The sequence below is a fragment of the Salmo trutta genome, chromosome 21 (assembly GCF_901001165.1).
Source record: "Salmo trutta chromosome 21, fSalTru1.1, whole genome shotgun sequence".
Lineage (NCBI taxonomy): Eukaryota > Metazoa > Chordata > Actinopteri > Salmoniformes > Salmonidae > Salmo > Salmo trutta.
Window position 1 is genome coordinate 48,985,915 of NC_042977.1, and position 22,160 is coordinate 49,008,074.

The 22,160-nt window shown below is 43.4% G+C and overlaps 1 protein-coding gene across 1 annotated transcript in view; it reads left to right on the forward strand.

Moving 5' to 3' along the window:
* The first annotated feature begins 15,127 nt into the window (after positions 1 to 15,127).
* acss2l (acyl-CoA synthetase short chain family member 2 like) overlaps positions 15,128 to 22,160 on the forward strand; it is a 37,640-nt gene continuing 30,607 nt past the window's right edge. Inside the window, exons 1-4 of the mRNA XM_029705999.1 lie at positions 15,128 to 15,442; positions 15,833 to 16,028; positions 21,322 to 21,413; positions 21,640 to 21,743. Of these exons, the coding sequence (XP_029561859.1) occupies positions 15,310 to 15,442; positions 15,833 to 16,028; positions 21,322 to 21,413; positions 21,640 to 21,743 (525 nt within the window). The 5' untranslated portion in view covers positions 15,128 to 15,309. The remainder of the gene's footprint in view (positions 15,443 to 15,832; positions 16,029 to 21,321; positions 21,414 to 21,639; positions 21,744 to 22,160) is intronic.

Sequence of the window (22,160 nt, forward strand, 5' to 3'; positions counted from 1 at the left end):
GCCTAATCTTGGGAGTTGATAGGCTTGAAGTCATAAACAGCGCAATGCTTGAAGTACAGCGAAGAGCTGCTGGCAAACGCACGAGAGTGCTGTTTGAATGAATGCTTACGCGCCTGCAGCTGCCTACCACCGCTCAGTCAGACTGCTCTATCAAATCATAGACTTAATTATAACATAATAACACACAGAAATATGAGCCTTAGTTTCCGGATTTGACCATATTAATGACCTATCATTTAAAAAACAAAACGTTTATTCTTTCAGTGAAATACGGAACCGTTCCGTATTTTATCTAACGGGTGGCATCCATAAGTCTAAATATTCCTGTTACATTTCACAACCTTCAATATTATGTCATAATTACGTAAAATTCTGGCAAATTAGTTCGCAACGAGCCAGGCGGCCCAAACTGTTGCATATACCCTGACTCTGTGTGCAATGAATGCAAGAGAAGTGACACAATTTCCCTAGTTTAATATTGCCTGCTAACCTGGATTTCTTTTAACTAAATATGCAGGTTTAAAAAAAATATATACCTCTGTATTTATTTTAAGAAAGGCATTGATGTTTATGGTTAGGTACATTCGTGCAACGATTGTGCTTTTTTTCGCAAATGCGCTTTTTTTAAGTCATCCCAGTTTGGCGAAGTTGGTCTTCACACAGTTGGCAACGAGCCAGGCACCCCAAACTGCTGCATATAGCCTGACTCTGTTGCACAGAACGCAAGAGAAGTGACACAATTTCCCTAGTTAAAAGAAATTCATGTTATCGGGAAATATTAACTAAATGAGCAGGTTTAAAAATATATACTTGTGTATTGAATTTAAGAAAGACGTTGATGTTTATGTTTAGGTACACATTGGTGCAACGACAGTGCTTTTTTCGCGAATGCGCTTGTTAAATAACCGTTTGGTGAAGTAGGCTGTGATTCAATGATAAATTAACAGGCACCGCATTGACTACATGCAACGCAGGACAAGCTAGTTAAACTAGTATTATCATCAACCATGTGTAGTTAACTAGTGATTATGTGAAGATTGATTGTTTTTTATAAGATAAGTTTAATGCTAGCTAGCACCTTACCTTGGCTCCTTGCTGCACTCGCATAACAGGTGGTCAGCCTGCCACGCAGTCTCCTCGTGGAGTGCAATGTAATCGGCCATGATCGGTGTCGAAAAATGGAGATTGTTTTGAAAACTTGAAATCGGCCCTAATTAATCGGCCATTCCGATTAATCGGTCGACCTCTACCCTCTGTAATGCCTTGCGGTTGGAGGCTGAGCAGTTGCCGTACCAGGCAACTGATGCAACCAGTCAGGATGCTCTTGATGTTGCAGCTGTAGAACCTTTTGAGGATCTGAGGACCCATGTCAAATCTTTTCAGTCTTCTGAGGGGGAATAGGCTTTGTCGTGCCCTCTTCACGACTGTCTTGGTGTGTTTGGACCATGATAGTTTGTTGGTGATGTGGACACCAAGGAACTTGAAGCTCTCAACCTGCTCCACTACAGCTCCGTCGATGAGAATGGGGGCGTGCTTGGTCCTCCTTTTCCTGTAGTCCACAATCATCTCCTTTGTCTTGAACGTTGAGGGATAGGTTGTTATTCTGGCACCACCTGGCCAGGTCTCTGACCACCTCCCTATAGGCTGTCTCGTTGTCAGTGATCAGGCCTACCACTGTTGTGTCGTCTACAATCTTAATGATGGTGTTGGAGTCGTGCCTGGCCATGCAGTTGTGGGTAAACAGGGAGTACAGGAGGGGACTGAGCATGCACCCCTGAGGGGCTCCAGTGTTGAGGATCAGCGTGGCAGATGTGTTGTTACCTACCCTTACCACCTGGGGGCGGCCCGTCGGGAAGTCTAGGATCCAGTTGCAGAGGGAGGTGATTAGTCCCAGGATCCTTAGCTTAATGATGAGCTTTGAGGGCACTATGGTGTTGAACACTGAGCTGTAGTCAATGAATAGCATTCTCATGTAGGTGTTCCTTTTAGTCCAGGTGGGAAAGGGCAGTGTGGAGTGCAATAGAGATTGCATCATCTGTGGATATGTTTGAGCGGTATGCAAATTGAAGTGGGTCTAGGGTTTCTGGGATAATGGTGTTAATGTGAGCCATGACCAGCCTTTCAAAGCACTTCATGGCTACAGACGTGAGTGCTACGGGTCTGTGGTCATTTAGGCAAGTTACCTTAGTGTTCTTGGGCACAGAGACTATGGTGGTCTGCTTGAAACATGTTGGTATTACAGACTTAATCAGTGACATGTTGAACATATCAGTGAAGACACCTGCCAGTTGGTCAGCACATGTCCGGAGCACACTTCCTAGAAATCCGTCTGGCTCAGCGGCCTTGTGAATGTTGACCTGTTTAAAGGTCTTACTCACATCGGCTATGGAAAGCGTGATCACACAGTTGTCCGGAACAACTGATGCTCTCATGCATGCCTCAGTGTTGCTTGCCTCGAAGTGAGCATACAAGTGATTTAGCTCGTCTGGTAGGCTTGTGTCACTGAGCAGTTCGCGCCTGTGCTTCCCTTTGTAGTCTGTAATAGTTTGCAGGCCCTTCCACATCTGACGAGCATCGTAGTCTGTAATAGTTTGTAAGCCCTCCCACAGCCGTCGAGTGTCCGAGCCGGTGTAGTAGGATTCGATCTTAGTCCTGTATTGAAGCTTTGCCTGTTTGATGGTTCGTCTGAGGGCATAGCGGGATTTCTTATAACCGTCAGGGTTAGAGTCCTGCTCCTTGAAGGCGGTAGCTCTACCCTTTAGCTCAGTGCGAATGTTGCCTGTAATCCATGGTTTCTGGTTGGGGTATGTACGTACAGTCACTGAAGGGACGACATCGTCGATGCACTTATTGATGAAGCCAGTGACTGATGTGGTGTACTCCTCAATGCCATCGGAGGAATCCCAGAACATATTCCAGTCTGTGCAAAACAGTCCTGTAGTTTAGCATCTGCTTCATCTGACCACTTCTTTATTAACCGAGTCACTGGTGCCTCCTGCTTTAGTTTTTGCTTGTAAAAAGGAATCAGGAAGTGGAATTATGGTCAGATTTGCCAAATGGAGGGTGAGGGAGAGCTTTGTATGCGTCTCTGTGTGTGGAGTAAAGGTGGTCCAGAGTTTTTTTCCCTCTGGTTGCACATTTATCATGCTGATAGAAATTAGGTAAGACTGATTTCAGAATTCCTGCATTAAAGTCCCCGGCCACTAGGAGTGCCACCTCTGGGTGGGCATTTTCCTGTTTGCTTATTTCCTTATACAGCTGACTAAGTGCTGTCAAAAAACTTTCCACCTTCTCCACTACTGTCCCGTCGATGTGGATAGGGGAGTGCTCCCTCTGCTGTTTCCTGAAGTCCACGATCATCTCCTTTGTTTTGTTGACGTTGAGTGTGAGGTTGTTTTCCTGACACCACACTCCGAGGGCCCTCACCTCCTCCCTGTAGGCCATCTCGTCATTGTTGGTAATCAAGCCTACCACTGTAGTGTCGTCTGCAAACTTGATGATTGAGTTGGAGGCGTGCATGGCCACGCAGTCATGTGGGGCCCCAGTGTTGAGGATCAGCGGGGTGGAGATGTTGTTTCCTACCCTCACCACCTGGGGGCAGTCCGTCAGAAAGTCCAGGACCCAGTTGCACAGGGCAGGGTCGAGACCCAGAGTCTCGAGCTTAATGACGAGTTTGGAGGGTACTATGGTGTTAAATGCTGAGCTGTAATCGATGAACAGCAGTGTGGTTTCGATTGCATCGTCTGTGGATCTATTGGGGCAGTAAGCAAATTGGAGTGGGTCTAGGGTGTCAGGTAGGGTGGTAGGGTGGCGGTGATATGATCCTTGACTAGTCTCTCAAAGCACTTCATGATGACGGAAGTGAGTGCTATGGGGCGATAGTCATTTAGTTCAGTTACCTTAGCTTTCTTGGGAACAGGAACAATGGTGGACCTCTTGAAGCATGTGGAAACAGCAGACTGGGGTAAGGATTGATTGAATATGTCTGTAAACACAGCAGCCAACTGCTCTGCACATGCTCTGAGGACGCTGCTGTTTAAATGTTTTACTCACATTGGCTGCAGTGAAGGAGAGCCCGCAGTTTTTGGTAGCGGGCCGTGTCAGTGGCACTGTATTGTCCTCAAAGCGAGCAAAGAAGTTGTTTAATTTGTCTGGGAGCAAGACATCGGTGTCCGCGACGTGGCTGGTTTTCTTTTTGTAATCCGTGATTGACTGTAGATCCTGCCACATACGTCTCGTGTCTGAGCCGTTGAATTGCGACTCTACTTTGTCTCTATACTGATGCTTAGCTTGTTTGATTGCCTTGCGGAGGGAATAGCTACAACGTTTGTATTCGGTCATGTTTCCAGTCGCCTTGCCATGATTAAAAACAGTGGTTCGCGCTTTCAGTTTTGCGCGAATGCTGCCATCAATCCACGGTTTCTGATTGGGGAAGGTTTTAATAGTTACTGTGGGTACCACATCACCGATGCACTTGCTAATAAACTCGCTCACCGAATCATCGTATACATATAATGTTATTGTCCGATGCTATCCAGAACATATCCCAGTCCACATGATCGAAGCAATCTTGAAGCGTGGAATCAGATTGGTCGGACCAGCGTTGAACAGACCTGAGCGCGGGTGCTTCCTGTTTTAGTTTCTGTCTATAGGCTGGGAGCAACAAAATGGAGTCCTGGTCAGATTTGCCGAAAGGAGGGCGAGGGAGGGCTTTATATGCATCGTGGAAATTAGCAATGATCTAGAATGCTGCCAGGCCGGGTCACGCATTCGATATGCTGATAAAATTTAGGGAGCCTTGTTTTCAGATGAGCCTTGTTAAAATCCCCAGCTACAATAAATGCAGCCTGAGGATATGTGGTTTCCAGTTTACATAGAGTCCAATGAAGTTCTTTCAGGGCCGTCGATGGGTCTGCTTGGGGGGGATATACACGGGGGGATATAATCGAAGAGAATTCTCTTGGTAGATAATGCGGTCGGCATTTGATCGTAAGGAATTCTAGGTCAGGTGAACAAAAGGACTTGAGTTCCTGTATGTGGTTATGATCACACCACGACTCGTTAATCATAAGGCATACACCCCCGCCCTTCTTCTTACCAGAGAGATGTTTGTTTCTATCGGCGCAATGCGTGAAGAAACCAGGTGGCTGTACCGACTCCGATAGTGTGTCTTGAGTGAGCCACGTTTCTGTGAAATAAAGAATGTTACAATCTCTGATGTCTCTCTGGAAGGCAACCCTTGCTCGAATTTCATCTACCTTGTCAAGAGGACATTGGCGAGTAGTATACTCGAGAGCGGTGAGCGGTGGGTGATGTGCCTGTCTACGGAGCCTGACCAGAAGACCGTTCCGTCTGCCCCTTCTACGGCGCCGTTGTTTTGGGTCGCCGGCTGGGATCCGATCCTTTGTCCTGGGTGGTGGGCCAAACAGAGGATCCGCTTCAGGAAAGTCGTATTCCTGGTCGTAATGTTGGTAAGTTGACGTTGCTCTTATATCCAATAGTTCCTCCCGGCTGTATGTAATAAGACTTTAGATTTCCTGGGGTAACAGTGTAAGAAATAATACATAAAAAACGAAATACTGCATAGTTTCCTAAGAACGCGAAGCGTTCATCTCTGTCGGCACCAAACACAGTTTTAAGTTCCTCGGCGTACACATCACGGACAAACTGAAATGGTCCACCCACACAGACCGCGTGGTGAAGAAGGCTCACCAGCGCCTCTTCAACCTCAGGAGGCTGAAGAAATTTGGCTTGTCACCAAAAACACTCACAAACTTTTACAGATGCACAATAGAGAGCATCCTGTCGGACTGTATCACCGCCTGGTACGGCAACTGCTCCGCCCACAACCGTAAGGCTCTCCAGAGCGTAGTGAGGTCTGCACAACGCATCACCAGGGGCAAACTACCTGCCCTGCAGGACACCTACAGCACCCGATGTCACAGGAAGGCCAAAAAGATCATCAAGGACAACAACCACCCGAGCCACTGCCTGTTCACCCCGCTATCATCCAGAAGGCGAGGTCAGTACAGTTGCATCAAAGCTGGGACCGAGAGACTGAAAAACAGCTTCTATCTCAAGGCCATCAGACTGTTAAACAGCCATCACTAACATTGAGTGGCTGCTGCCAACATACATACTGAATCTCTAGCCACTTTAATAATTAATAATTGGATGTAATAAATGTATCACTAGTCACTTAAACAATGCCACTTTATATAATGTTTATATACCCTACATTACTCATCTCATGAAAAAAAATGTTTTTTTAAATGCATGAAATGTATGCATTCACTACTGTAAGTCGCTCTGTATAAGAGCGTCTGCTAAATGACTAAAATGTATATGTATATACTGTACTCTATTTTATACCATCTACTGCATTTTGCCTATGCCGTTCGACCATCGCTCATCCATATATTTATATGCACATATTCTTAATCATTCCTTTACACTTGTGTGTAGAAGGTAGTTGTTGTGAAATTGTTAGATTACTTGTTAGATATTACTGCACGGTCAGAACTAGAAGCACAAGCATTTCGCTACACTCGCATTAACATCTGCTAACCATGTGTATGTGACCAATAACATTTTATTTGGTGTTAATGGCAGATCCGTCTGGTGGTAAATAAACAGCCACGAAAAATATAGATAAACTCTCTTGGCAAATAGTGGGTTCTACAGCTTATCATGAGATACTCTACTTCAGGTGAGCAAAATATAGAGACTTCCTTAGATTTTGTGCACCAGCTGTTGTTTATAAACATACACAGACCGCTCCCCCTCGTCTTACCGGAGTTTGCAGTTCTATCTTGCCGGTGCAGCGTATATCACGCCAGCTGAATGTTATCCACGTCGTCATTCAGCCACGATTCGGTGAAACATAAGATATTACAGTTTTTGATGTCCAGTTGGTAGGATATTTGTGATCGTACCTCATCTAATTTATTGTCCAATGAATGTACGTTGGCGAGTAATATCGACGGTAAAGGCAGATTTCCCACTCGCCGTCGGCGGATCCTTACGAGGCATCCCACTCTGTGTCCTCTGTACCTGTGTCTCTTCCTCTTGCAAATAACTGGGTTGTCGGCCTTGTCGGGTGTTAGCAGTACATCCTGTGCGTCCTGCTTGTTGAAGAAAAAAATCTTTGTCTAATCCGAGGTGAGTGATCCCTGTCCTGATATCCAGAAGCTCTTTTTTTGCCGTAAGATACGGTGGCAGAAACATTATGTACAACAACAAAAAAGTTACAAATAATACGGAAAAAACCCCACAGAATTGGTTAGGTGCCCGTAAAATGTCTGCCATTTCTTCCGGCGCTTCTTCCTGGATGTATTGGACTATATGGTATGGAGAATGATAAACCAATACCATGGTGGGCATGGATAATGTTAGATGTATTGGACTATTAAGGTATGGAGAATGGTAGAGACTGTAGAACTGTCATCAACACATACTTCAGTATTTTCCCTTCTCTCTAGGAGCATTTGTGTGCCCAGGCCTCATAGGCGTATCGAAGGGATCCCACCCTGGTCACCAATGTAGCTGACCGATGTAGAGTTAATTACAAGTGCAGAAATGCAAGCTGAAGCTTGTGTGATCCATAGACGAATCCTCTACCATCTATGGCAAAAGCCTGGGCTCCTGAAGCGGACAATATAATTATCCTCACTGCATGTTACAATAGTAAAATAATCTGTCACCTGATAAACCAATTCTACATTCCAATTTAGTTTTCGAGATGCTCAAACAAGCACAGTAGGATGGTTCTCCACACAGGTGAGTGAATCAACCTTAATAGCACTTGGTTGATCTTTGGGAGCACAGACACAGGAGAGTTGAATATATCATGTAACAAAAGTGAGAAACAGTAATTAATTAATAAAATTAATTATAATACACTGCTCAAAAAAATAAAGGGAACACTTAAACAACACATCCTAGATCTGAATGAATGAAATAATCTTATTAAATACTTTTTTCTTTACATAGTTGAATATGCTGACAACAAAATCACACAAAAATAATCAATGGAAATCCAATTTATCAACCCATGGAGGTCTGGATTTGGAGTCACACTCAAAATTAAAGTGGAAAACCACACTACAGGCTGATCCAACTTTGATGTAATCACCTTAAAACAAGTCAAAAGGAGGCTCAGTAGTGTGTGTGGCCTCTACGTGCCTGTATGACCTCCCTACCACGCCTGGGCATGCTCCTGATGAGTTGGCGGATGGTCTCCTGAGGGATCTCCTCCCAGACCTGGACTAAAGCATCCGCCAACTCCTGGACAGTCTGTGGTGCAACGTGGCGTTGGTGGATGGAGCGAGACATGATGTCCCAGATGTGCTCAATTGGATTCAGGTCTGGGGAACGGGCGGGCCAGTCCATAGCATCAATGCCTTCCTCTTGCAGGAACTGCTGACACACTCCAGCCACATGAGGTCTAGCATTGTCTTGCATTAGGAGGAACCCAGGGCCAACCGCACCAGCATATGGTCTCACAAGGGGTCTGAGGATCTCATCTCGGTACCTAATGGCAGTCAGGCTACCTCTGGCGAGCACATGGAGGGCTGTGCGGCCCCCCAAAGAAATGCCACCCCACACCATGACTGACCCACCGCCAAACCGGTCATGCTGGAGGATGTTGCAGGCAGCAGAACGTTCTCCACGGCGTCTCCAGACTGTCACGTCTGTCACATGTGCTCAGTGTGAACCTGCTCTCATCTGTGAAGAGCACAGGGCGCCAGTGGCGAATTTGCCAATCTTGTTTTTCTCTGGCAAATGCCAAACGTCCTGCACGGTGTTGGGCTGTAAGCCCAACACCCACCTGTGGACGTCGGGCCCTCATACCACCCTCATGGTGTCTGTTTCTGACCGTTTGAGCAGACACATGCACATTTGTGGCCTGCTGGAGGTCATTTTGCAGAGCTCTGGCAGTGCTCCTCCTGCTCCTCCTTGCACAAAGGCGGAGGTAGCGGTCCTGCTGCTGGGTTGTTGCCCTCCTACGGCCTCCTCCACGTCTCCTGATGTACTGGCCTGTCTCCTGGTAGCGCCTCCATGCTCTGGACACTACGCTGACAGACACAGCAAACCTTCTTGCCCAGCTCGCATTGATGTGCCATCCTGGATGAGCTGCAATACCTGAGCCACTTGTGTGGGTGGTAGACTCCGTCTCATGCTACCACTAGAATGAAAGCACCGCCAGCATTCAAAAGTGACCAAAACATCAGCCAGGAAGCATAGGAACTGAGAAGTGGTCTGTGGTCCCCACCTGCAGAACCACTCCTTTATTGGGGGTGTCTTGCTAATTGCCTATAATTTCCACCTGTTGTCTATTCCATTTGCACAACAGCATGTGAAATTTATTGTCAATCAGTGTTGCTTCCTAAGTGGACAGTTTGATTTCACAGAAGTGTGATTGACTTGGAGTTACATTGTGTTGTTTAAGTGTTCCCTTTATTTTTTTGAGCAGTGTATATAAATCATCACAGCAAAGGAATGTATTTTGGAAGAGGGAGAACGACGCAGAGAGATGGAACGTGGAGCTGGATCAAAAACGTGAGAGCAGGACTAGAAGTCGGGGCCAGCAAGGTGGAGCTTTAATCCAGAAACTTTGTATGATCTTCAGTAACGGTGGGTAAAATCACTGGGGAAGTCAAGTCAGGGGAAAAAAGCCATATTACAACCTATGTGTTGTGATAATTGCATTGTTTGCTCTATAACCTGCTAGTTCATATGCCTTGACACCGTGATATATAGACCTAAAGGCAGAGACAATAAGAAGACACAGTGGCAGAATAAATTCAACCACACATTTTGTTTCATCACAGAACCGGAGAGCAAGTCCACAAAGCATATTGGATGTAACAAACCGTTTCGTGGTCAAGCAAGTTAACGTTTACGATATTTTCGGACCACTAAACGACTTTTGATTTAGAACCACATAGCGTTACAGCAAAAAAAGTCACAAAGAAAACAGGAGCTTCCTCCACCATTTCAACATCATCAAATCATCTCTGCTTAGTCTAATAATGACAACTAAAAGATACCAAAAAAACTTTAGTCCAATCAACGTAAGCTAAATATGATGTGGCTGTCCATGGTTCTGATTTGTGTGTGTGTGTGTGTGTGTGTGTGCATCCGTGCAAGTAGAAAAACATGTTGGCTCGCCCTACTTGGCCTCCTCCTTTCTTTCATGTTAACGGTCTATCACTCTGTCATAAAGTACACTTTTCGTTGTCGTAGGCTACCTGGCTAAAATTCTCGCTAGCCTAACTTTGTTTTCATGGGCAACGTTAAGCTAGTTGTTTTAGCCTTCCACATATTGATCTTCCATCCTCTCAAACCAGGTTGTACAATGTATGAATTAATGGTTGGATCAGAATCGCCGTTATAATCCTTGGCCAGTATGGAAAGTTAAGTAAAACCACAAGTCCAAATCCCTATCTCCATCCATGGCTGATTTAGCAAAGGGCCAATTTTAGCTAGCTAGCTAGCCACCGGAGGACAACAACGCAACAAGATGCAACAATTCAAGTTGTTTCCGTCAATGACGTATGCTTTCAATGCAATTTGATAGGAGTGACGCCAACTACAAACTGGCTTCCCTTGACACTTTTTTTTTTTTTTGGTGCGCCAGGACCATTCACAATTTAACTCAATGCTGATTGGTTATTGTTTTATAAAAAAAATGTATCAAGGAGGCCAAATGCTCGCTGGCTTCCCTTGCATTCAGTGACGGCAACAATGTCATACTCTTTTAGACCAGACCACATCAGATGGCTGGCCTACAGAGACAGAGGGGCGCTGTTTCGCTCGCTCGGATGCTTTCTCTGGTGAGATGCATTCAGCCTCTTGTGAATTGAAGGAACATAATGAAAGAAAGAGACGAAAGATAAATAAACATTTAAAAAGTTGGGGAAGCCTGGCTTCACTTGGCATCCATGAATACAAACCACTGATGAACTTTTGAAGTTGAACAATCGCAAAGGAAGGAGAAACTGTTTGTTTGAGGGCTGGAAGCAAAGTTGGGAGAAGAGGAATGTTGGGGCAGGGACACAGAAAGGTGGATTTCTGAGGAGGAATGGAGGGGAAGAAGAGAATGAGGAAAGCAGAGGTTGGATTGGAGGAATACGGAGATAAAAAAAAAATGGAGATGGGATGTCGAAGAAGATTGGTGTCAAGTGCAAACAGAGTGATCCATGCGCCAGACCGAGTTCTGGAGGTGAAATGGAAGTGGGTGAGTGGAAGGTGTGGTGAAGAGCTCGGAACTTGGGCCTGGCATCAGTGGACATGATAAAGAAGAATCTGGTCCAGTAGGAGTTTTGTGTGTTTTTGGAGAAAGTGGACCTTTGCCTTTTGGCGGATCCATTTGTGGTTTCAGGGTGGGTGGGAAAGGAGTTGGGTGCAGTTGAATCAGTGAAGGTAAACTGTAGTGGACTTGTGATGTTTGTTTCTTTCCTCTGACCAGCGGGAGCGGGCGCTCCTTGTCACGCAACTTTCTTGGTTTGAGGTGGAGCAATTTAAGTGTTTTTGTGATGCCCACCGTTTGGTGCGAGGCAGACCCGATGTTGGAACGGAGGAGTTTACTGACAGTCCTTTTGAGTTTTGAGTCAGAATCTTTACCAACAAGGTCATGTCAGGATATATCAGTTATCCTGTTTTGAGCTTTTGTGCCGAATCCACTGCGGTGTTTCAGGTGCCACGTTTATGGTCCTGTTGCAGCAGTTTGTAGGAGGGAGATTCCAAGATGTGGGAAAAGTGCAGGAGGGCATGGGATAGAGGATTGTGTAGTTTCTGTGGATAAAGTTGCGTGTGTCTACTGTAGAAGTGCCCATGTTGCTGGGGATCGGGAGTGTCCGGTGCAAGAGGCAGGTTGAGGTGGCTAGAGTCAGAGTAGTGCAGAAGGTGTCGTATGCTGAGGCAGTGAAGAAAGTAGAGGAGGATTGATCAAGGGTGAGAGTTCCTGAGAGAGGATCCCTGTGAGTAGTAGATATGTGCCAACACAGAGGGATAGGCCTACGAGTGATATATGCTTCAGTAAGGTTGTCGTCTTAGCAATGGTTATCAACTGTAACGCAGAACTGGAACATGAATCAGAGAAAATAGATGTTGTGGTGGCATCTGCAGAGAAGTATTTGGGCAATACGAGATTTACTTCACCCGATAGCAGTTTGTCAGATGGAGATCTCTCTCGAAATGTCCCCAGCTGTCTACTACCTTAGGTACGGATAATGTGATTGGCAGACGTTTATCAGCAGAGACGGTACCATGGATAGTACACAAGTTTGATTGGTTTACAGTTTAGTACTTGGGCGGTGTTTGCCTGTCCATCAAAATAGAAAGAATTGACATTGCCAACAAACGGAAATGTATTCAGAATAAATAAATATTTGCAATATGTTAAAACCAGCTCCTCCCTCGACAGAGATTGATAATCTCGAAGAACTAAAGCAAATATCTTGCTGCAACCCACCACCATCTTCATGGAATTTTTATATCAATAATTGTATTTTTATTTTTATATCAATAATTTAACATTTTTAAGTCAATAATTAGAATTTTGATGTAAACAACGATTTATCAATATGAAAATATATGTTTTTATATCTAACTGCATTTTAATATTTTTTTTTTTTTTTATGATAATGACTTTCATGGGGGCGAGATAATTTTTGCGTGCAGTTTCTATTGCAAGTCTACACACCCCTTGTCTTCAAATTATGCTGCCTTAAAATTACATCTAAAAAGGGATTCAATTAGATGTTTTATTTATTTATAGATCTATACAATTTACTCCTCTTTTGTCAAAGTGAAAGAAAAGTTAATAAAAAGAAACAAGAAATGTAAAATGTATTTATTGCGTATGTCTTCACCCCTCAGAGTTAATACCTAATGGAAGCATATTTTGGCAGCCATTACAGATTCTACTAACCTTGCACAATTCTTAGGGCAACATATCCATATTTTTTTTTTACTCAAGCTCAGTAAATTTAGTTGTAAATCATTGATGTACAACAATATTCAATGCTTGTCACTGATTTTCAAGCAGATTTAAGTCAGGAATGAGACTACTAGACCATTCAGGAAGACTCAACAACTCTTGGAAAGGCTATTCTGGTGTGTCTTTTGGCATTAGAATAAGTGTAATTGTTCAGCTGAAAAAATACTCTATCGTCGGGTTAGGTTTTCAGAAGACGGCGGGTATTCTGTGTACATCGGTAGGAAAGAAATCCAATTTAATAATTTTTGAAATTTTAATTTTAAGGCAACAAAATGTGAAGACTATGACTCAATGCTCTCTCTGCCCAAAATTATAATTTTTAATATCGATACATATGTTTTATATATATATATATAAAAATATATATATAATTATTGATATCAAAAATTCAATTGATTATAAAAAATAAAAAAAATTATTAACATAAACAATTGTGAATATACAGTACCAGTCAAAAGTTTGGACGCAGCTACTCATTCCAGGGGTTTTCTTTATTTTGACTATTTTCTACATTGTATAATAATAGTGAAGACGTCAGAACTATGAAATAACACAGATGGAATCATGTAGTAACCAACAAAGTGTTAAAAAAAAGAAGAAAATAGTCAAAATGAAATGCAGATTCAGGTAGGTCCCTCCCTGTTTGCTGAACCTGTCCAATAGAAACTCTAGTTTTTGTTGTTTGCAGTAATGACAACACACCCTGGGACCTATTGTTTACGGAAACCGTTTACCGTTTAAGAAACCAAACAGAGCAAAACGTGAGTTTTTATTGGACAAATTCATTTTGGTCCCTCCCCATTTCTTTCCGTTTGCTTCCGATTTAAGAAACGTTTTGCAACAGAATCGGCACAATGAATATGCCCCTGGCCAAGCTTTTTCACAATGAGGAGATTCGATTATCTGTCCCGGGTTACCCCAGTGGAAGGAGTTTCCACCGAATGAAAAGTGATTGCATGCATGACTCAGCGTGAGCAAGATGCCCCGTTCAAAGCCCACAGCGAAATTGGCTCCAAAACAAAAGTGACATTAGTGTAGGCTTAATTTAGAGGGAGGGGGAGGTTGGTGTTTCAGGAATACAGTATAGACTGTACTGTCTGTTTGTACTGTTTCTGTCTGTCTTTCTGTCTCTGTATGTCTGTACTGTCTCTCTGAATGTCGTTCTGTCTGTCTGTACTGTCTCTCTGAATGTCTCTGTCTGTCTGTCTGTCTGTACTGTCTCTCTGAATGTCTCTGTCTGTCTGTCCGTCCGTCTGTCTGTACTGTCTCTCTGAATGTCTGTCTGTCTGTACTGTCTCTCTGTACTGTCTCTCTGAATGTCTGACTATCTGTACTGTCTGTCTGTCTTTCTGTACTGTCTGTCTGTCTGTACTGTCTCTCTGTCTGTACTGTCTCTCTGAATGTCTGACTGTCTGTACTGTCTCTCTGTTTGTCTGTCTGTACTGTCTCTCTGTTTGTCTGTCTGTACTGTCTCTCTGAATGTCTGACTGTCTGACTGTCTGTTCTGACTGTCTGACTGTCTGTCTGTCTGTCGCTCAGCCTAGCATTCACGGTTCTGACTAGAGGAAGAACACCTACAATTGGGAAGTTAGGAGAATTAGGTTAGGGAGAATTAACGTGGCAGGTTAGGAAAATTAACGTGGCAGGTTAGGGAGAATTAACGTGGCAGGTTAGGGAGAATTAACGTGGCAGGTTAGGAGAATTAACGTGGCAGGTTAGGGAGAATTAACGTGGCAGGTTAGGGAGAATTAACGTGGCAGGTTAGGGAGAATTAACGTGGCAGGTTAGGGAGAATTAACGTGGCAGGTTAGGGCGAATTTATGCAGCAGGTTTGGAGAATTAGGTTAAGGTTAGGATTAGCTCAAATTCTCTCCTAACCTGCAATGAAAAAGTTACTGCTGGTTGTAGCTGTTCTTCGTCTAGTCCCAACCAGCATTCACCCAGCCTACCGATGCATTCCCCCTTATCTCTGAAAAGAATGTCATCAACAGACCAGGGGCCGCTCAGCCAATGAAAAAGTGGGAGTGCCATGTTGAGTGTTTTGATTGGCTCCCTTGGCACTAAGCAGACTGTGGAAGGGACACAAAATCTGGCATTAGAGGTGTGGCCAGAGTGTACTGCTCCAATGCCTGAAGCTTTCTGTAGTTGTCTGTGCCTGGCCACACATCTAGTCTCTCCCCTCCTCTAGCCTTGGATGATAGACAAATCAAATCAGTGGAGTGACTGCCTGGCCTCACATCTAGTCTCTTTTTCTCTCCAGTCAAATAGACAGACAGACATACTGTAGATAGATCCTATCAACGATGGTGGTCCCTGGCTCTCAACACATAGAGGACAAGATGTACCATCCTCCGGAGGGTCTGCAGAAGGATGCTCATGTGCCTGACTTCAACTGTTATCTGGAACTTTACAAGAAGTCTATTGAGGAGCCGGACGGTAGGTTAAGAAGGCTGTTAGCCGCGCGCACGCGCTTGTTGCTCGCAGAATAACTGAAGACTCATCTGCAATAGATTGTGTGTGTGTCTCTGTCTGTGTGTCTCTGTCTGTGTGTCTCTGTCTGTGTGTCTCTGTCTGTGTGTGTGTGTCTCTGTCTGTGTGTCTCTGTCTGTGTGTCTCTGTCTGTGTCTGTGTGTCTCTGTCTGTGTGTGTGTGTCTCTGTCTGTGTGTGTTTGTGTGTGTGTGTCTCTGTCTGTGTGTCTCTCTCTGTGTGTGTCTCTCTCTGTGTCTCTCTGTCTGTGTGTGTGTCTCTGTCTGTGTGTGTGTGTCTCTGTCTGTGTGCTCTGAACAAAATCTGTATGTCCTTTTTTTTTCTTTTCTCTCTTGCAGTATTCTGGAAAGAGGTTGCTAGTGATTTCTATTGGAAGAAGCCTCCTACGGGTCACATTCTGCAGTATAACTTCGATGTGACCAAAGGGAATATCTATGTGAAATGCATGGAGGGAGCCAAAACAAACATGTGTTACAACGTTCTGGACAGGAACGTGAAGGACAAGAACCTTGGTGAACGAGTGGCATTCTACTGGTAAGAAAAGACAAAGTTGCATTTGACTGTTTCTACTTGTTCAGAAAAAAAGTTGAAGTCAGTGAATAAGAATGAAGCTTCTCAGACAAGTACTACCTGTTCCTCAGAGTGCCAGGGCTGAGATGGGGTGAGGGGGTTAGGTTAATGTATACTGAGACCAACAGGAAACTAACACCTTGAAGGTTTCAGAGTCAGAAGATAAGCTGTTTTTAACGGCAGGTAGCTTAGTGGTTAGAGCGTTGGGTCAGTAACCTAAAGGTTGCTGGATCAAATCCCCGAGTTGACAAGGTAAAAGAAATCTGTTGTTCTGCCCCTGAACAAGGCCGTTAACCCACTGTTCCCCGGTAGGTTGTCATGGTAAATAAGAATTTATTCTTAACTGAAAACAAGTCAGTTAAGAACTTGTTGTTGACTTGATGTTGTTTTGGCTCTGTACTCCGGTACTTTGGATTTTAAATTATAAAATGACTATGAGGTTAAAGTGCAGACTTTAATTTTGAAAGTATTTTCATCGTTTAGCAATTACAGCACTTTTTGTACATAGTCCACCCATTTTAGGGGACCAAAAGTATTGGGACAAATTCACTTGTATGTGTATTAAAGTAGTCCTGAAGTTTAGTATTTGGTATATTCCCAAAGCACGCAATGATTACATCATGTTTGTGACTCTACAAACTTGTTGGATGCATTTGCTGTTTGTTTTGGTTGTGTTACAGATTATTTTGTGCCAAATAGAAATGACTGGTAAATCATATATTGTGTCATTTAGTAGTCACTTTTTATTGTAAATAAGAATAGAATGTTTCTGAACACTTCTACATTAATGTGGACGCTACCATGGTTACGGATAAGCCTGAATGAATCGTGAATAATGATGAGTGAGAAAGTTAGACACTACAAATAATGTATCACCCCCCCACCACACACACACACACACACACACACACACACACACACCCCCACCACACACACACACACACACACAGACACACACACACACACACACACACAAATGCCCCCCTCCCCTGTTATTGTAATGGTGAGAGGTTAGCATGTCTTGGGGGTATGCTAACCTCCCTTGTTATTGTAATGGTGAGAGGTTAGCATGTCTTGGAGATATGCTAACCTCCCCTGTTATTGCAATGGTGAGAGGTTAGCATGTCTTGGGGGTATGCTACCCTCCCCTGTTATTGTAATGGTGAGAGGTTAGCATGTCTTGGGGGTATGCTAACCTCCCCTGTTATTGTAATGGTGAGAGGTTAGCATGTCTTGGGGGTATGCTAACCTCCCCTGTTATTGCAATGGTGAGAGGTTAGCATGTCTTGGGGGTATGCTAACCTCCCCTGTTATTGTAATGGTGAGAGGTTAGCATGTCTTGGAGATATGCTACCCTCCCCTGTTATTGTAATGGTGAGAGGTTAGCATGTCTTGGAGAAATGACATTTGTGTGTCTAACTTTTTTTTTTTTTTTTTTAACAATTCATTCAGGACTATCCGTAATCATGGTAGCGTCCACATTTTCAGTGACGATTGCAAAAACTTCGAAATAATTGTTATAATTCCTTGAAACTGAAATCAACATTTATAAGTGACCCTTCATATGACGTAGTAACGACAGAATACGGACTGTTTTATATTACATCTGAGATCCACGACCAGACAGCCTTTATCTGGGCAGTGCTTTCACATTACTCATCGACAAGGCGCTTTCACGCGTGATAGAAGAAATTGTGTACATTCTTGGAAATCACTCACTTGATATGACATAGTAACGATAGAATATGGCTGTGTGAGTTATGATGAGATTGTCATACCTGCAGGTCCTAGACTAAACACACTAGGTCTGGTCACCAGCCTGTCGTCAGACCACTGTAAAACACTACCAGGTGCCACTCTTGTTAAGGGAATTGAGACGCTGCCTTGATACTGTCACTGGCCTGTTCTCAATCATTGTATTATCCAGATAGCTGTAAGGTTAGCTGTAAGGTTAGCAGTAGCTGTAGCTGTAAGGTTAGCTGTAAGGTTAGCTGTAAGGTTAGCTGTAAGGTTAGCTGTAAGGTTAGCTGTAGCTGTAAGGTTAGCTGTAAGGTTAGCTGTAGCTGTAAGGTTAGCTGTAGCTGTAAGGTTAGCTGTAGCTGTAAGGTTAGCTGTAGCTGTAAGGTTTGCTGTAGCTGTAAGGTTTGCTGTAGCTGTAAGGTTAGCTGTAAGGTTAGCTGTAAGGTTAGCTGTAGCTGTAAGGTTAGCTGTAGCTGTAAGGTTAGCTGTAGCTGTAAGGTTAGCTGTAGCTGTAAGGTTAGCTGTAAGGTTAGCTGTAAGGTTAGCTGTAAGGTTAGCTGTAGCTGTAAGGTTAGCTGTAGCTGGAAGGTTAGCTGTAGCTGGAAGGTTAGCTGTAGCTGGAAGGTTAGCTGTAGCTGTAAGGTTAGCTGTAGCTGTAAGGTTAGCTGTAGCTGTAAGGTTAGCTGTAGCTGTAAGGTTTGCTGTAGCTGTAAGGTTTGCTGTAGCTGTAAGGTTTGCTGTAGCTGTAAGGTTAGCTGTAAGGTTAGCTGTAGCTGTAAGGTTAGCTATAAGGTCAGCTGTAGCTGTAAGGTAGCTGTAGGGTTTGCTGTAGCTGTAAGGTTTGCTGTAGCTGTAAGGTTTGCTGTAGCTGTAAGGTTTGCTGTAGCTGTAAGGTTAGCTGTAAGGTTAGCTGTAGCTGTAAGGTTAGCTATAAGGTCAGCTGTAAGGTTAGCTGTAGCTGTAAGGTTAGCTGTAGCTGTAAGGTTAGCTGTAGCTGTAAGGTTAGCTGTAGCTGTAAGGTTTGCTGTAGCTGTAAGGTTAGCTGTAGCTGTAAGGTTAGCTATAAGGTCAGCTGTAGCTGTAAGGTAGCTGTAGGGTTTGCTGTAGCTGTAAGGTTTGCTGTAGCTGTAAGGTTTGCTGTAGCTGTAAGGTTTGCTGTAGCTGTAAGGTTTGCTGTAAGGTTTGCTGTAAGGTTTGCTGTAAGGTTTGCTGTAAGGTTAGCTGTAAGGTTAGCTGTAGCTGTAAGGTTAGCTGAATGCTTGAGATGGTCATTTCTGTCTCTTCAGCATGCAGCCAGACTGAGGCTTAGTCTTCCTGGCCAGCTTCACAGTCATTGGTCTGCTCTTGATCGTTGCATTATCTGGATATCTATGATATTGAAGTTTATGATATTCAAAATTGCTTTGAGGACAGATGTTCCGCTAGCGTGACCCCTAGCCAACAGCCAATGGGATAACAGGACGCGAAATACAAAACATCAAAAATCTAATCATTCAAATTTCTCAAACATACGACTATTTTACACCATTTTAAAGATACACCTCTCCTTAATGCAACCACATTGTTCAATTTCAAAAAGGCTTTACAGCGAAAGCAAAACATTAGATTATGTTTTGCTAAACAAGAAAAGCCACTCAGCCATTTTCCTAGCAAGGAGAGGCGTCACAAAAAACAGAAATACAGCTAAAATTAAGCACTAACCTTTGACGATCTTCATCAGATGACACTCATAGGACATCATGTTACACAATACATGTATGTTTTGTTCGATCAAGTTCATATTTATATCCAAAAACAGCATTTTACATTGGCGCATGATGTTCAGAAAATGTTTGCCTCCCAAAACCTCCGGTGAATGTGCACATTAATTTACAGAAATACTCATCATAAACGTTGACAAAATATATTTATAATATATATTTATTTAAAGAATTATAGATGCACTACTTCTTAATGCAACCGCTGTGTCAGATTTCAAAATAACTTTACGGAGAAAGCACATTGTTCAATATTCTGAGTACAGAGCTCAGCCATCAATGCAAGCTATGCAGCTACCCACCAAGTCATGGCTCTAACTCTAAATGAGTGTTATAAATCTTTCCTTACCTTTGCTGATCTTCGGCGGAATGCACTCGCAGGACTCCCACTTCCACAAGAAATGTTCATTTGTTCGATAAAGTCCATCATTTATGTCCAAATTCATCCGTTTTGTTGGCGCGTCCAGAACACTATTCCAAATGCACGATGCGGGAGCGCAAATCAATAGACGAAAAGCTCAAAAGTTCCATTACTGTCTGTAGAAACATGTCAAACGATGTTTACAATCAATCCTTAGGGTATTTTTAACATAAATAATCGATAATATTCCAACCGGACAATAGCGTATTCATTACAGAAGAAAAATAAAAAATGCTAGCCATGCGTGAACGCGCATGAACTAACTACATGACCTCAGACAGTCCACTGCTTGAACCGGCTGTTATTCCCTCAAAATTCACCATAGAAGCCTCAAACAACTTTCTAAAGACTGTTGACATCTAGTGGAAGCCTTAGGAAGTGCAAAATGACCCCACAGACACTGTAGTTTGAATAGGTAATGGTTTGAAAGACTACAAGTCTCAGATTTCCCACTTCCTGGTTGGATTTTTCTCAGGTTTTTGCCTACCATATGAGTTCTGTTATACTCACAGACATCATTCAAACAGTTTTAGAAACTTCAGAGTGTTGTCTATCCAACTCTACTAATAATATGCATATCCTAGTTTCTGGGCCCGAGTAGTAGGCAGTTTAATTTGGGTACGTTTTTCATCCGGCCATGAAAATACTGCCCCCTATACCTTAACAGGATTATTAATGCCATACTAGGTAATACAGTCAGCCACGTCTCTTCGTCGTGCACATAGCTGATGAGGTTAATGTCAGCTATCTACAGTACAACAGGTGAGGTCAGATCCAAGCTTTACCCAGGCAGACTGCCATGGTAACTGGGTCGGGGGCTTAGGAGTTGAGACAGACTTGTGCAACAGTGTGCCACATAACTAAACAAGCAAGACAGACAGACAGACATCGGACAAGCATTGAAACCGAATATAGACTGAGCAAGCTGCTAAAGGAGAACATCCTATCTATCAATCTATCTGAGGAAACAACAGGATGCATTGCTACATTTTGGATTGAAATTACAGAAGTTGTGTTTTAACATGACGCGACCTGAGGACTGAGGTGAAGTCATTGGACAGTTTTTAAAACAAAAACGTAATGGCACTTGAGGTTAGTCCAAAATGACACAATAAGGGAATAGGTGTCCTTTTCATGTGTATCCTCTAACTGACTGTGATGAATGACAACATGACCTAAATTGTTGACTCGGACAATAAAAGGCTTGATGTTTTTATATTGTATTGATTCAGATAAAGGCTTGATGTTTTTATATTGAATTGATTCAGATAAAGGCTTGATGTTTTTATATTGTATTGATTCAGATAAAGGCTTGATATTTTTAATGTCTGTTCTCCAGGGAGGGGAACTCACCTGATCATCACGAGGCCATCACCTACGGTCAGCTGCTGGGACAGGTGTGCAGGTGTTCCAACCTGCTGAAGCAGATGGGTAAGACGGTACACCTCAGTGTGGCATATGAAAGAAATAGGCTAGCTTACCACTTTTCCCCAATTTACTGCTCTGTGAAGAACATTCATAAATGGTGCCGCTTTTCTTTTGACATGTTTTAAATACTCAACTTCCCCGTCAAAACAAGCACAACAAGACCCTTTAACTTTTATATATATATATTTATCTCCTCCACCATTTTGTCTTCTGTGGTGTGTGTTAACAGGAGTGAGGAAGGGAGACAGGGTGGCCATCTACCTCCCTATGATTCCGGAGCTGGTGTACACCATGCTGGCCTGCGCCAGGATAGGAGCTGTCCACTCCATCGTGGTCAGTTCAAGGATTGACATAATGGGTTGCCTTATTGCATGGGGGGGGGGGGGGGGGGATTTTGTACAAGGAATCTCCAGGTGAAGAGATGAAGACAATCAGAAATCAAATACCGGGTTTATTTCCAAATTGCGACAGGGATACACCTCCCAGCACAGAAGCAGAGGAAAATGTCTAACTGGTCTTCTCTGAGATGGTCCGTATATCCTAGTCAGCAGACGACTGTTCAAACAAAAAGGCACACACACACAGTGTTTTACAGACGACAATAACAATCAGTGTCCTCTGTCCTTGTACCTTCAGTCTGGCGTCAATCACTATCAATAGATATGAGTTTAATCCAGAACATAGTCTCTAGTCTAGTGACCATCAACCAGTGTTAAAAACAACACTGGAAATCATAGGTATTACAGAAAA